At 43.9% G+C, this 15,042-nt stretch overlaps 1 protein-coding gene across 3 annotated transcripts in view; it reads left to right on the forward strand.

Annotated features, from left to right (window-relative positions):
- The window catches only part of ESRRB (estrogen related receptor beta), a 137,048-nt gene that overhangs the window by 36,849 nt on the left and 85,157 nt on the right, over window positions 1-15,042 (forward strand). The window contains exon 1 of one of the 3 annotated variants that reach the window (XM_074824795.1): window positions 8,166-8,667. The exons of 1 other annotated variant lie outside the window; for it this stretch is intronic. In XM_074824795.1, coding sequence (XP_074680896.1) covers window positions 8,618-8,667 — 50 coding nt within the window. In that variant the 5' untranslated portion in view covers window positions 8,166-8,617. Of the gene's footprint in view, window positions 1-8,165; window positions 8,668-15,042 lie in introns of those variants that run through there. One more of the 3 variants, XM_074824798.1, reaches the window with a different exon arrangement.

Genomic DNA, 15,042 nt, shown 5'->3' on the forward strand with positions numbered 1-15,042 from the left:
CTTCTCCCTCAGAAGCAAGGCAGGGCCCACCTGGATGCCATGTCATTGGCTGTTTGGCAGACCTCTGTATCTGAAGCAATGATAGCCTTTCCTACCATCTTTCTGTGTCCTGCTTCTGTCTAACTTCTTAGTATTCTAAAAAAGCAATGGGTTTAACAAGGAGAAGTGGTGTCCTCAGGCTGTATGGTTCCCAGGATGAACCTGGTAGCAACAACTTCTGGAAGTTATTTCATAAAAGCCTACCCTTTGCTGAGTTGCTGACCACATGAGTTATGAAATACTGCCAAATGTTGAGGGGCAAGGCCTAAAAGATGAGTTGAGTACTACTGAGTTCAGCTGACTCTAAATATTTAATGGAAGATTGGTATGTTCAACAGAGGAGCAGAAAGGGGAGGCATCAGTAGTCTTTGATCATCACTAAAATAAAGGCGTTCAAGAGATGAGCAAAAGACCAAAACTGGATTCTCCTTTGTAAAGCACTGTGGAGACCAAGGGGACCTGTTGCTAGGAGCCTGCAGCACCAAAATCACCCTCAGACCACATGGGACTGAGATTTGAGTTTGCCTTAACAATGATACTGAAAAGTAATCTTTTCTAATGCTGCCACAGGAACAGCAAAGCTGGCAACATGCAACTCTGAAGGATGAAGGCATTTTTTCTGAAATCCAGTGATGCATGTTCAGGTCCATCAGGAGAAGGCTTTACAGCTGCCCACAACTGCCTCTGTGCCTGGATCTCTGAGAAACTTAAAGACACCGAAGTCACGTCAATAAGACATTTCCAAAGACATCCAAGGACTTGTACTTCCATGCATGAGAGAGATTGCTATCTTTTGGAGTACACAAGGCCGTGTAACAGAAGTAGGACTCACCTAGTGAAGCTTCTCCTTTCCTTTGTATAGAAATGTGTTTGTTTTTTTTCTGGTAACCAGCATCTGTCTCCTTGTGACTGGCTACCCTCTTGATACTGTATGTGCATATATTGTGTAGCTAAAGCAGATGCGTTTATATGGTCCTGAGTTGCCCAGCTTCTTCTAAATGATATTTTGTGATATAGGCAAGTATTGTTTTTCTTGTTCTTTTTCCATTTCTTGTCTGAAAAAGTACCACAAAACCATGATCATTCATGGTCTGTAGGCATAGTGTTTGAATGTTAATGACTTGTAGACAGAGCAGTGATTTCCTAATGTGTTTTACTGCAGGTGTCTGAATGAGATACAGTTGATGGAACTCAGAAGTTAAAAGTATGTTAAGAAGCTTGGGATAGGGTTTGTTGGCAAAGCTGTCTAATCAAATAATCTGTCACACCAATTTGCTCTTGTCCAGAAAGTGAAATAAATGTAGTTCAAGTAATAAATAAACTCAAGAGGGAGTTGTGAAAAAAATCTGTATTGTTCAAACACTGAAGTTAGCACAGAATAAATCTTCAAAATGGTCGTGTATTTAACTGAGCTGTTTGGAGATCCAGAGCAGAGAAGACTTGCAGTTGTGCTGCCGATACAGCGTGTCAGAAGGAAGCCGGCCTTTGTCATGTCTGGCTCTAGGCAAAACTTGCAACCCCTTACTGTTAGAAATGGGAATATTCTGAGGCTGGAGAAGGTGATGAAGAGAGCAGTTCCGATCATCTGATGATCTCTGCTTTTTCCAGACATGCATCAGGTTTTCTAAGGTCACTTGGGACCTATAGGTTCATCTCACTGTTAAATACTTTTGCACAGATCCACTGCCAGTGAGCTCCTCTGTATTTGGCCTGGCAGACAGGGTGAAGTCAATAGTCTTCTATTGACTGTGCCCAGATGAGGCCAGATGGTGGTTCCTGCAGGGAAAGGAAGGTCTTTAATCCTTGCTTTCTTCATCCCTTATACCCTGGATTGAAAAGTCCTTTCACTGCTTTGCTTCTTTATAACTGCCTACGTCACTTTTCAGAAGGACTCCATTAAATACTCAGAGAACCCAGCTAAGGGGAAATTGCACACTTACTGTTTTTTGTCACATCATAGTATTCGAAATGGTGAAGTCTGGGCTGCTGCAGCTATCTCATTGTTGTTGCTGGGAAATAAGTTATCTTGCATGTGTTTAAGTTCCTGTTTCCATCACAGACTTGGAAAAAAACCCCACAAACATCTTCACTGCCTAGCCCTCAGTGGGCATGCTAACACTAGTAATTCTGAATCATTTCAGTTCTTTAAGCCCCACTCCTTTTCTGGGTTGAGACATTTGGCATTATCAATGCACGTGCCAAAAATGTTTTAATTCTTTGTTTGCAGCATAACAATAAGTAACTGTTATTTCTTCTGACAGGACATATTTCTTTTACTCAGTTCAGTGAGTAAGCTGGTACTGTGAATGTTAAGGTCCTGGAGTGATTAGAATGCATGGGCTTGGAGAAAGAAGCAGCAAATCATCTCCCCAAATTAGAGGAATGAACAAGCCTCCCTTGTTCTCCTGACCTCCCTCCTTGGCCTTTTGCAATTCAAGACCTGAAGCTAGTGTACTGAGGTAGGAAATCTAAAGGTGAAAAGATGCTGTTTGACTTTGTCCCATCTGACAGGATAAACCACCATACTGGGAAAGCCATGCTTGTGATGCCTCTGTGCTGGAGGATTGGTGACAGCTAAGCAGAAGTATTTCCACGATTCCTTGATGCCTTGTGTTCCCTCCTTCCTCCTGGTAGCTGAGCAAATAGCCTAGCTACTGCTCAGTGGACACCTGGGATCATGGATGGGGAAGGATTAATTTCTGCTTTGCTGCAATTTGGAAAGAGGATGGGAAATAGCAGTGAGTGTGCTAGTAAATGATGTATAGCTGTCAGTGTGAAAAAAAAATCACTTTCCAGTCAATGTTTTGGTCATGTTCTGTTGGACCACAGTGGCCCAACTGAGGGTTAGTGTAATACATCACAGGAAACAGATCAGCAACAGCTCAAAATTTGAAGCTGAGTCACAGCTCTCCAGTGAAGTCTTCTAAGTCTATAGATCCATCTACCTCTGTAATTACCTAACTTTTTTGAGGAAGGCTTCTGTCTGCTTAGTTAAACAAGAGTTAGGCAAAGTCTGACTAAGAAGTAGATTGACAAAACATGAAAGCAGATACACTGCAGTATTTCTGGGCAAGGAGGATAGAAATTCCTGTCAAACACCCCAGCTAACTGATGATGCAAGAGAGAGCAGAAGGCATAATCTCAACTATATAATTTCCTCTCCTGCCTCTCTGTACGTTTCCTACTACAAGCTCTTCTAAAATCTGGAAAATGATCTCTCTCTTCCCATTGTCTTTATTCTTTCTTGTTTGGTAAAATACTCTGCACCTGCCTCTTGCTCTGATGCCCTAGTTTGAATTCTACAAAAGTTAGTACGGCTTTGCCTGGTTCGTCTTGGCATGTGTATGTTTCTCCATGTGCACCTTCATCTAAGACGTCAGCAGGAACATGCTCTGCTCTGGAAATACAGTCCTGCTTGTTAACACTGCAAAGACAAAAACAGGTATAGAAGGACACAAAACAGCATTGGCCCTACAAAGATAGGGGGTATTAAAATGAAGTCTTGACTTTTCATTGGCAATGTAGGAACTATGTTTGTCTTATTTCAGGGTTCCTAACACTGTTGTATCATATCCAACCACAGAACTTAATGAATAGTTGCATTTTTGGGACAGAGAATTCTCATTCAAAGCAGGACAGTAAGGGTTAAGACACTTGTATTCAGACCCTTGCTCTGCTACAGATTTGCTCAGATTGATCTGGGACAAGCCACATAACCTCTTTGTTATATGATTTGGCAGTCTATAGATTGAGAATTATAATACAGATGTTTTAAAGACTAGGTAATGCTTGAAGCATGTCTAAGGATGTTCAGATGGGCAGTTATTTAAAAATTACAATGTGGAAACTATTCCTGCTTAAATAGATGTTGAGCTTCAGCAGTGATGGTGGTGATACCTTTTAGATGGAAGCATATTGTTCATAAGGCCAATTAGTGTTTTAGGGAGAAAACAATCTATTGGAGTTTGGTAGAAAACAAGACATTGCCTTTGGTGGGAGGAGCAAACTGTTTTGTTTGGGTGTAGTAAGGGAAAACAGAAGAGCCCAAAATAAAGAAGGCTGTTTTGTCTGTATCTGGAATAGCTGTTTAGCAGTGGAAGGGGAAATATGTGAGAGTGGTGAAAGCCTACTAGCGATCCGGGACCTGTGCTCAGGGGACCTAAGTTTCTCTCCAGGGTTACTAGCCTTGCAAAGCAGAGGGATCAGGCATGCAACATGGTGACTTGTGTGAAGTCTAAGCAGTACTGTTGGCCTCAGAAGTGTGAAAGGGTTGTCTTCTAAATTCATCACAATGACCTCTCTGTAGCTGTTGTTTCCTTAAATGAGACAGGGGCTGAGAAAGGTCTCTTGTCATTGAACTCCTCTTTCCCCAGCAGACAAGATAAGAATGTGTGTACACAAGTCTGTTCTGCCCAGCTTAGGTCTCCTAATGATTATGTATGTTTTTTGCCCTGTACAGATACCACTTCACTGACTTCCTTGTGAGAATACAATAATAGGGCCTTCATAAAAGGGAAAAAAAATCCCAAACCTCCAAAAGTAACTAGATCTCTCCCTCTGCTGCGTTTTCCTTATCCACAAAAAACTAGCCTTATCAACAAGTGAAATCAAGTTTGTTTGGCATGATTTGCAGGTTACTCCTATATTAGACCAAATGAAATTTCTGTCAGTCAATCAATCAGCTTTCTGGAAAGTTGATCATTATTTCATGATAAAAGTTTAGAAAAAAGTAAAAAGCTAATCTATCAAAACCAGATTAATCATTAAAGGATGGGGGGAAAGTCTATCTGTCATCTCTTGGAGGAGCCAGCAAAAGTAGAGAAATGTCTTCACAATTCTTGCTTGCTTTCTGGAGAGGAAGATTGCATGTCTCAAAGAACTGATACTGCCTATAGTTCCATGAGCCTATAGCACTCTGACTGTGCTCTGTTCGAGGCTAACATTGATGGAAAGTTGTTGCTTTGCATTTGGACCAGGTGTGAGGAGAACTGGTGACCTCAAAAGCCAGAGGCTGCATTATGAAAGGCATCGCAATGAGTAGCACTTACTAGAGCATCTGTGGGTGTGCTCTGCTCAGAGGCCACAGACTGAGTGGCCAGGACTGCTCCTGCCCCTCCAGCAGCAAGAGAGCAGCAGTTCCGGGGCAGGATTCAGTCAGGACAGCAGAGGTTGTGCTCACAGGGCAAGCTAGTGCTGCTGATGCATGTGCAGTTCTGCCTTGTATTTACCCAAATTGAGGTTTTTAGCTTCCAGATCTGCCAGATTAATCTCAGTCCTTTCTAACCTTGTCTTGGTACCTGTTTAAAAACCACACATATCGGAAGGATGACCATGTTGAGATCACTGTTTCCTTCTCTGTTCTTTGGGAGGAAGAGGAATTGGCTAAAGCTGTGAGAATAGCTCCGCAAGTACTGCATGTGGAGGGGTTTGCAAAAGATGAAGCCTCCTGAAGTTCCAAAATCAGCCTGCAGGTCTCTTGTCCTCTTTCTTGGGGAATTCAGGTTGGCAGATCAGGCTCAGCCAGCAGAGACTATTCCTTTCTATCCTTCTCAGAAAGGAAGAGCCAGGACTCTACACAGCTACTCTCAAGGCAGGGGAAGCTTCATTTGTCTGTTTGCACTGGGTCAGAGAGATTAATGCTACATTTCTGCACCACTCTTTAAATACCCACCTTACCCAGGCAGTCCTCTTTCAGCAGCAGCCCATTTCCAGAGCACAAACCTACCATTGTACTGTTTATATCAGTTAATTCAGTCCTGTGGACCTTGTGCCAGGCGATCACATGGCTCCCTGCTTGCCTCACCTCAGCCTGGATAAAGTGCAAAATTAAAACATCAGCTATTGGGACAGCAGGACCTGCCTGCCAGGCCATTCCCACCCTGGTCTTCCATCCACTGAGAGGCCACACCAGAGATAATCTCTGCACAGTCGGGATCCAGCCAGGGTGCATCTTTCTGGAGAAAATTGTTTTCCATCAAAAAAATCTCACTGCAAGCACCCTGGCTGCTCTTGAACTGTATCCTGCCCAGGCCCTGACCCTGTGTGCGTCCTCCAGTCTCTCTTGCTACTGTGCATCAGGAATCTTCTTCATGGGGTGACTAGGTCATCAGTGAGTCCCCCTCTGACCTTAGATTTCTGTTGGAAACACTGATGCTGGTTTCATCTTTCTTGCCTCTGCTTTGGTCAGGTGTTCTCCGATGTGGTTGGTGAGATTCCTTGCTTATAATCTTGGGCCTGACTAATGCCAATGCCCTTCTAAAGCTCTTGTCTTTTCTCTCTTCAACATTTAAAGCATTTCAGAGTTCCTGCTGGGCTGATATATCACTTAGGTGTATAAAGGTATATGTGCATATAGTCCATTTGTATTAATTCTGCTGCCTGGAAAGAGGTGTAGTCTGAATTGTGTCACCTGCAACATTCAGGTAATCAGATTCTGCTGTATTCTTAAAACTGGATGAGTCTTCTCTCTGTCTCCCATTGTCAAATCTAACCTGTTTTCTGTGCCATCTTCATGTGTACCTTTCACCATAAAAGACCTTTGTTTTGACACCCTTAGGCTGTCCTGTCTGAAGAATACTTGATCAGAGTCACACAGCTTATCCCCACAGAGCCTGGGAACACACTAGGGCATACCATTAGTTTGTACGGCGTTTGTTAAGATCTCTGGTAGAGGAGGTAGTGAGGAAGTTGCACTGATAGACTTCAATAAAGCAAGGACAGTTTACACTGGCTGTGAATCTGGCCATTCCTCTTTTTTGAATATTCTCAAGTTTCTACAAATGCTGATTGTATGAAAAGTTTTAGCCTAATTTAGTTAGTGTTTATAGCTGAACCACACTGCATTTTCTTCCATGCTGTATCGCTCCCCTCATCTGAAAAGCTCTAGTCTGCCCTTTGCTTTGCCTGGTGTTGTACACTCTTGCCTCAAATTAGATTCTGGGTTTTATATTAAGAAATATCCTCTTAGCTCCTACTTTTTTCTTTTTGTTTGCCTGGCATAAGACAATTAAGCTTTTATCCAGGTTTGTGTGTGTTTTCCTTTTAAAAAGGCCTCTAGTTCTTGTTTATCTGTTAAGGATATTTTTATATATTTGACCAGTGGACATCTAAACATGAAGCACAGGGGAGAGACAAGTGAGTGCAGTTTGGAAGGTGGGGAGTAGGTAGCATGGGACAAACAGGCTCTGTGGGACACCTCTGTGTGAGTCAGACTTTCAGTGCAAGACTGCATGTGCTGGGCATGTGCCTGAGAGGCTGGCAGGCTTCTGTGGAGAGGGATCTTCAATAGGTATTGGTATGTTGCTGTGAATATGCACTGGAATTGCATGAGTGTGAAAATGTGTGCAGGAATTGTGAAAGCACACTGACTAACAGCAGCCAGTACACGTGCAGGGGTTTGAGAATGTCTTTCATGAGGCTAGTTGCGTGTGCCAGTTTTGATGTTTGTGAGGATTTCAGAGAGTCTGTATCTGTGTTTTTTGTGCCTGGGAATACACACCGTTATCCTGAATGTCTGATTCTGATCTCATGTGCCAGAATTTATTCCAGTGTGGTTTCATGAGCTGCACTGAAGTGACATCTGAATGACACTGCTCTGAAACGGGACTGGGGCACTCTTCTGCCTGCGTGCATTAGTTTGGGGGGGCAGAGGTCCGAGTGCAGTGCTCGGGCTGCGGCGGTGCGAGACGCGGGTCTGTGCGTGTGCACAAGTGCGTGTACGCGGAGCCATGTGCTTGCGCCTAACGGGGCCGTGCGGGCCGGGGTGCGGGGCCGTGCACGTGGGCGGCCGGCTGGACGGACAGACGTCCGCCGGCGCGCCCGTGCAAACGGCCCGTGGGGCACCTCCACCTCCAGGCTTTGCTTAACCCTAAACTCTACAGCCGGTGCCCACGAGAGACAGGTTAGTGGGTACGAGGGACGGGGAGCGTGCGCTGCCGCTGCGATCGTCCCGGTGGTGGGATCGGGCTGGGGCTGCGATTTCGCGTCCCCCGCGCTGCCGGCGGCTCCGCCGCCCCAGTCGCAGTGCCGGGGCCCGCCCAGCTTGCGGCCCCAACTCCTCCGGCCGCAGCCCGGGACGCCCCGCCGTCTGTCCCGGGGGAGAGCGGCGCCGGCCGGGGCTGCGCGGTGCGGCCGGGCGCGCTGCCGTGCCGGTGCCGGTGCCGTGTCCGGCGGCCCCCCCGGCCGTGCCTCCCCCAGCCGCGCTCCAAGCCCAGCCCCTGCGCGGGAGCCAATAGCCGCCCTGCCGTCTCCATCCGTCTCCCGGCGTTAAAGCTACAGCGGGGCTCGGGGCGGCGAAATCCCCCGTGGCCGTGTCCTGCGCGCCGCCCGCCTCCTGCCGCCGTCAGTGTGTCCGCACGCGGGTGCGGGAGCGGAGCGGAGCGGCGCTGCCTCCCCGCCGCCCGCCCGCCGCTGCTGCCCCGCTGCCCGGCTCGGGCCGGCTCCTCTTCCCGGGGCTCCCCGCCCTCCCTGCGCGCTGCAGTTTAGTTGTTCTCTCCTGTTTTTTCTTTCTTTTTTTTTTTTTTCTTTCTTTCTTTTTTTTTTTTTTTCTCTTCCAACCGGGAATGCTCAAACTGGACTGATGGACATTTCCGAGCTGTGCATCTCCGACCCGCTCGGCTACCACAACCAGTGAGTGTGCCGCGCCGGGACCGGGCGGGCGAGGGGCGGGCTGGGACCGGCGCCGCGTCCCGCTGCGGGTGGGACGGGGCAGCGCGGCCGCAGTGCCGCTGCCGCCCTGCCGCAGAGCCGCCCGGCGCCCGCCCCGCGGGGCGCCGCGGGTGCCGGGTGTCTGTGAGCGGCCGCCGCGGCGGGGTTCGCGCAGCTCCGCGCCGGCAGGTGCGGCAGCGTCCGCGGAGGAGCGCTTGGGGGCGGGGGGGGCGGGGGGGTGTCGGTGTGTTTGTGTGTTTATTTCTTGCCTTGTAACTTCTCCCTCTAATGCTTCATCTCCTAGGAACAGGCAGCTAACAGGGAGCACTGGCAGTCCTTTCTGCGCAGTTTTACTTTTCGTCTGTGCTAGGATTTTTATTAGATGAATTACTAGGTGTCTACAAAGAGATGTGCATATAAAACCACACAAAGTAGAGCCATTAAAGCACTGTCTTTTATCAAAGAAGTCAGTTTTTCACCGGAAATGTCCTATGGAAATTTAGTTTCCCACAGCTTACTGTTTGGACAGCCTGCCCGGGGAAAGAGTGGAGTGAGTCGGAGGGCTGGCAAGCAGACATCCCGAGCTGGGACCGGTGGCTCATACCTTAGCACCTGCTACTGCTCTTTGTACTCCGAAGTGGGCTGTGCCTGGTAATGCTGTGTTTAAAATCACTTTAGGATGTGAAGTTTGGTGTGATCCTTTTGGGGAAGTTAGGAAACAAAGGAAAATCTTCTCAGCGTTTGTATCCAGCTGACTGGAGCAATTAATTTTAAATGCGTTTCTTCTCTCCAATAAATCTCACCCTGAGCAGAGTCCCCTTTTGTGTGTTCGCATGTTAATCCGCGTGTCACCTACGCAGGTTCTGTGGTGTCATCAGAGGTGGGAGTGAAGTAATTTTGCCTATTTCATTGCTTTTGTTTTAAGAACACATTGTATTTAGTGAGATTAAAACAATTAAAACCAAGCAAAAAAATCCACAATGGTACTGACCCCCCTTTCCTCATTACAGCTGTCTTTTATTTGTCTTTTTGTCTCTTGTTTCCTGATACTCCATCTGTCCTTACACTCATTTCTTCTTCCTTTAATCCCCTGCTTCCAGCAGTTTCATTAAAATGAGACTTAGTATTGTTAATAGAAATTAATAATCTAACCCATGTGATTTTCTTTTTCCCACTGGTGCTTCACTTGTGGCTGCTCCATTTTGAATTAAAAATAAACAAACAGTTTCTTAAGGGAAATGTATTTTGTATTGTGCTGGGAGTCTTTTAATATTAAGGCAAAAATAGTGCATTTACCTTCATTAAAAAAAAAAGAAGATTACAAAATGCCACAATCAAAAGCTAGATCTTCATCACTATGTTGCCTCTTAACTTTTCCCTTTTATTTTTTCTACTTTTGGAATTGAGAAAAGGAACTCAAACATGAAAATAGTAAGAAGTAATATCCACGTTGTATTACTGTTCACCCCTTTTACTTTTCCATGGGCTCTCAGTCAGCTCTCAATAATGTCAAGTGCACCTTACCCGTATTCACAACTCTTTGGCCACTGAGTAGACAGGTGAAGGTGGCCCTGGGAGAAGTGCCACTGAGCCCCTATGGCTTTACAGTAGAGAGTGCTGCTTTTTGAGATGAGAAATTGTTGGAGAGCTCTTTGTTCAGAGAAGTGCTTGGCTTGGTTCTGTGTGCCAGCTCACCTTCTCTTTAACATTGTTGAGGTTGGGGAAGAGAGACAGAGAAATACCATTTAAAATATCTCAACCTCTATTTTTCAATCTCTTTTTAAAATTTTCTTTTTTTTTTTTTTTAATTAAAGGAGTACAACAATACAGGGAAGTGTGGCTAAGTCAGAAAAAAGTTACCGAGAGAAGGAAAAGATGTGGGAAGCCTTAAAAAATGGGTATATTTAACAGTATATGTGCATTGTGTCAGGTACTGATTTGATTATCATTCTGGTTTTGTTAAGGTTAGATTTCAGATTGCATTCCTGTAGCTGAAGATAAAAGTTGGCCCAATATATATCCCTTTAGCCATTTTTCTCCTACTGTAACACGATTACATTGTGAACATATAATGTAAATACAGTTACTGCATTTCTGCCTGTTTCGCTACCTAGTTGTGTGAGCATATTATCCTTATTGTACTGATTTACTCTTTTGACTGCTAGCCATTGAAAAGATTTTAATATTTTCCTTTTTTTAAAAAAAATTCTGCCTTTAATTATGTGGACAGCAATTTTTGTCAAATTAAACCTTAAATTAGGAGTGAATTTAAAAGTATTGCAAATTACCTCTTCTTGTTTAGTTGCTTGTTTGTAGGAAAAAATAGGAGGAAGATTAGACTGTAGGAAGAGAAGTGGATGTGGTCACTCAATATGTGATCCATACAGTTACCTGGAAACTGTATTTAACCTCACAATTATTGAGGGAGAATGAACAAGGCAAAGGAGAGAAGAGGTGACACCCTTCACCTTGGAGTTTAAGGAGAACTTAATTTTTGTAACAGTCAGTCCCAAGAATGGTCTGAACAAAAACTAAGCAAAGGAATTCATTGTCCTTAATCCCACTCTTCAGGTTTTGGATTTGTCTTCCTCAAGCAGCAAAAGTTCCCTTTCCCTTGCCTCTGTGTGTTGATCTGAGTGGTTACACCAGGAACCCGCGGAAGTTCTGGTCAGTGGGTTGTGTGGTTTCCCTCAGTGCGGAATCTTGCAGGGAGAGTAAGAAAATGCTTCTTCCTGATTTTGACCCTCTGTGCATGTGTCTTAAGGCAGTGTATTTATTTAATTTTTTGCTTAGGAATCTACGCTTTAGCAACTGCTTACTACCTTTTGGTACTGACCTTTGGGAGAGTTATTCCTGGGGTACGTGATGCAGCTTCAAGGAAGAAGCTTTTGTATGAGTTCAGATTGGGAAGCTAACAAAGACAGTGATTTGTACCTGCAGTTTGTCTCTCAGGTGAGGGCATATGGCGAGAATACATTAGTTACACTGTACTGACAACGTCTGTCTGCAGTACAGCGGGAAGGGAATGCTTGTGCAGACACCACAAATGTACACTCTGACATATAAAAGATGTGATTATATTCACACACAAACACATGTGTGCATCTATAAATATTTATGTGTAGGTATATGCACATACATATGTATAGTCATACTGAATATTGGTGTTGCGTCTCTCTCGTGCAAACCTAAAGCTGTTTCAAAGGAGAGTGAAATACGGCATTTTACTTTTCCGTATTAACTTTCACCTCCCAGAGAAATTTTTTCTGCCTAGTTATAGTTGCCACTAGAAATGTTGATAGGACTATAAAATTGCCATCTCTGTTTCTAATTAATATTCTACATGACAGACAGAAACTGACCAAGGAACCATCATGGGGGGAAAATAAAAATCATTGGTAAATGAGGGCATCCTGCCAGATGCTATGTCTCTTACACTGTTTCCTCTGATGTACAAGAAAGATACATGAGTCATTGATCTGCTAAAAATGAAAATTATTTTATGAACAGAAGAAAAAAGTTGAAAGGAGTAAGTGATATATTTGATAGAGATGGAAAGGTATAACACTGGAATTTTAAGTCAATGAAGGAGCGAATTCTGGACCCTGCAGCAGAGAATTAACAAAGTTGTTGTCACTCCACAGACTGAGGAAATGTGACTTGATTTCAGAGGTTACTGGAAATCTCCATATTCCATGAATGGGAGGAAATCTGAGTCAGAGAAGCTGAATGCAACTGTCTGCTCTGAGAGTATCTCCGAAAGTCTGGGATAGGGAGGAGTTGTTAACTGGGGAGAATGGAGAGGGAGTTGTTTGTTTTATCAACAGAATAAATTGCAAAACCTCTGTAAGGGAAATAGCCTAGTTACTGGTTTTCGGATGAGGTTCCCATCTTAGAATGGGGTCTTGGTACACTAAGCTTATTGAGCACAAGGCTGATGAGGAAATTGGTACCTTTAAAGTATTTGTATTAACTTTTCCCTCCACTTCCAATTCCACTTGTAAAAGTAAAGATGACCTAATCATTATCAATTATTGAGAAATATGGAAAGATCAATATATTTAAAAAATAGGATTTTTTCATTGTATTGATTTGAAGTAATCAATAAATATTGCATTTAGCCTGGGAGGGGAAAGAGTTTGGAGAGATTGCATCAGAGAAAGTTGCTGTGACAGAGATTTCACATCCCGTTTTCTTTATCTCCAAAAGAACATTGCTCTACTCTCCGCGCCCCTTCTGCTGTTATTCCCCAACCCCGTTTCTGTGCTGTTACTCCTCCTCTGAATTTCATGTTGTTTGAAAACACCTGTATTCTTCAAGTAATTTCAGTTCGATAAGAAGTTTTGTGCATTGTGTCAGTGGGTCACTTTACCAAATATTCCAGGACTCAAAGGATACAAACTCTCTTGGGGAATGGAAGAAGGGAGGAGGTAAAACCTGAGACTAGATGAACTTTACAGGTTCTGTTTGGAGCACAGCAGAATTCCTCCATAGAGTGTAAAATATCTGAGAGATTTAATAAAGGAAAGAAATAGTAAAAGTAGAAAAAAGTGGTGACAAAGCTTGGATATAAAAGCCAAAATCCTTTCCTCAACTTCTAACTTGCACTCCTCGCTTTAGGAGTTGAGGGTCATAACGGCAGCTAGTGTTGCACATCAACGATTCCACTGTAGATTGCAGAGAGACTGGGAAATTCTTCCCAGTCAGACCTGTTCTTTAATCCATGGAGCTACTGATTGTAACTTTACAGCCAGGGAGCACAACAGAATTTTTAGTTTGTGCAGTGTGAGCAAGTAAATTTAGCATCTGCCCAGTATCCAGCAGTGAGGTTCCTAGGTAATGCTGCTATAGAAACTGGGAGGAAAAAAAGGGAATGATCGGAGCTTCCCCAGCAAACTATGAATCAGATGGTTGTTTGTTTAGCGAAGGGACTTAACAAAGCAGATATTAGCAGTACTTGGCGATGGTGACCTTGCCAAAAAAAGGAAAATCTTGATTTCTTTCTGTCTTCCTAGTATTGGCTGCATTTGAGTTGTGAATGTAGTCATCTCTATGTAGCTTGCATGTGTAAAGCGCTTTGTCATCGGGAACAGGACATAATTAGTATTATTTATTAGTAATAGCTATTGATTTGGTGAGTTTTATTTCTTAGGTATTAAATTGTAGTAACTTACTCTTTGCGTTTGTTCCCATCCTTGCTATGCTGCCTCTCTCTAAAGCTTTGCTCTGTCTCTTCAAAGCAATAGAGATGCTCACAAAATGATTCTTGCAGCTGGAGCCCAGTGCACTTTGATTCTTCCAGTGCTTGGGAGTCTGGCTGCTGGCAGTGACTGTCTGTGAGGAGAAACATGCCTGCTCAAGGTGGAACAAACTGTATAATAATATATTTGTCATGTTTGTAATTGCAAATGTAATTAGCAAACAAGCTCTGGGGGATTGAGGACTTGAAACTTTCACTGCACATCATTTGACCCTATCTTGACTGGACCGGAGTTTGTATGCCACTGTTAACCCTTGCTGTTTTTGAAAAGAAATGCTTCTTCTAGTCAGACTGCTGCTAAATTCCCTGTCTCCCCCCCCCCCCCCTTTTTTTTTTTTTTTTTTTTTTTTTTTTTTGCTATGAGCAGCATTGTACCTGTATTTGCTTATACCTTCTTTTATTGTGATGGCAAGTGCTTATGTTCCTCCTGCGACATGCAGACTAATACTTCCTCTCCTAGCACTTCTGACACAGTCTGGAAAGCATTCTGCAATGCCCTTTGTGAAGAGCACTGTGTACCAGTAAGTGCTTTTGCATACTGAGCTGTTCAGTGCATTCCTATCACCACAGGCAACGTTACTATTCAGTGCCCCTTGCACTTCGCAAAGACAACTTGCGAAAAGCAGGTGGCAAGCTGTTATCACACAACCTGCGATGGCTCTGTGTCCCTGCTGAGCTGGAATTTTCTTGCACTCACTTTCTGAACGGGGGAAGGAATAAATACGTAAGAAATCCTGTTCATTTTGTGGGATCCTGGCAAATCTCAGTCTGGTCACCCTTAGGATGACTTTGTCGTCCTACAAAGAGTATTCCTGATCCATAAGGATTTAGTGAATAACACAGAATCATTTCATAAAGTCACAAACTTATGTGTGCATAGGAAGCAAAGAAGGCTACTTTGCTTTTTCATGTGAACATTGTCTCTTATTTGTTTTTTTCTTTTGTTTTCAAGATAGGACTTAAATTGCAATAAAATTTGTGATAGGACTGTTCTGGTTTTGGACAGTTTTATTTATTCTTGCATTTTTATGTATGTGAAAGGACATAGCTTAAATGTAGAGGGGGTGGGCGTTTTCATAAAATTTTTGTCATGACTG

The sequence above is a fragment of the Strix aluco genome, chromosome 4 (assembly GCF_031877795.1).
Source record: "Strix aluco isolate bStrAlu1 chromosome 4, bStrAlu1.hap1, whole genome shotgun sequence".
Classification (NCBI taxonomy): domain Eukaryota; kingdom Metazoa; phylum Chordata; class Aves; order Strigiformes; family Strigidae; genus Strix; species Strix aluco.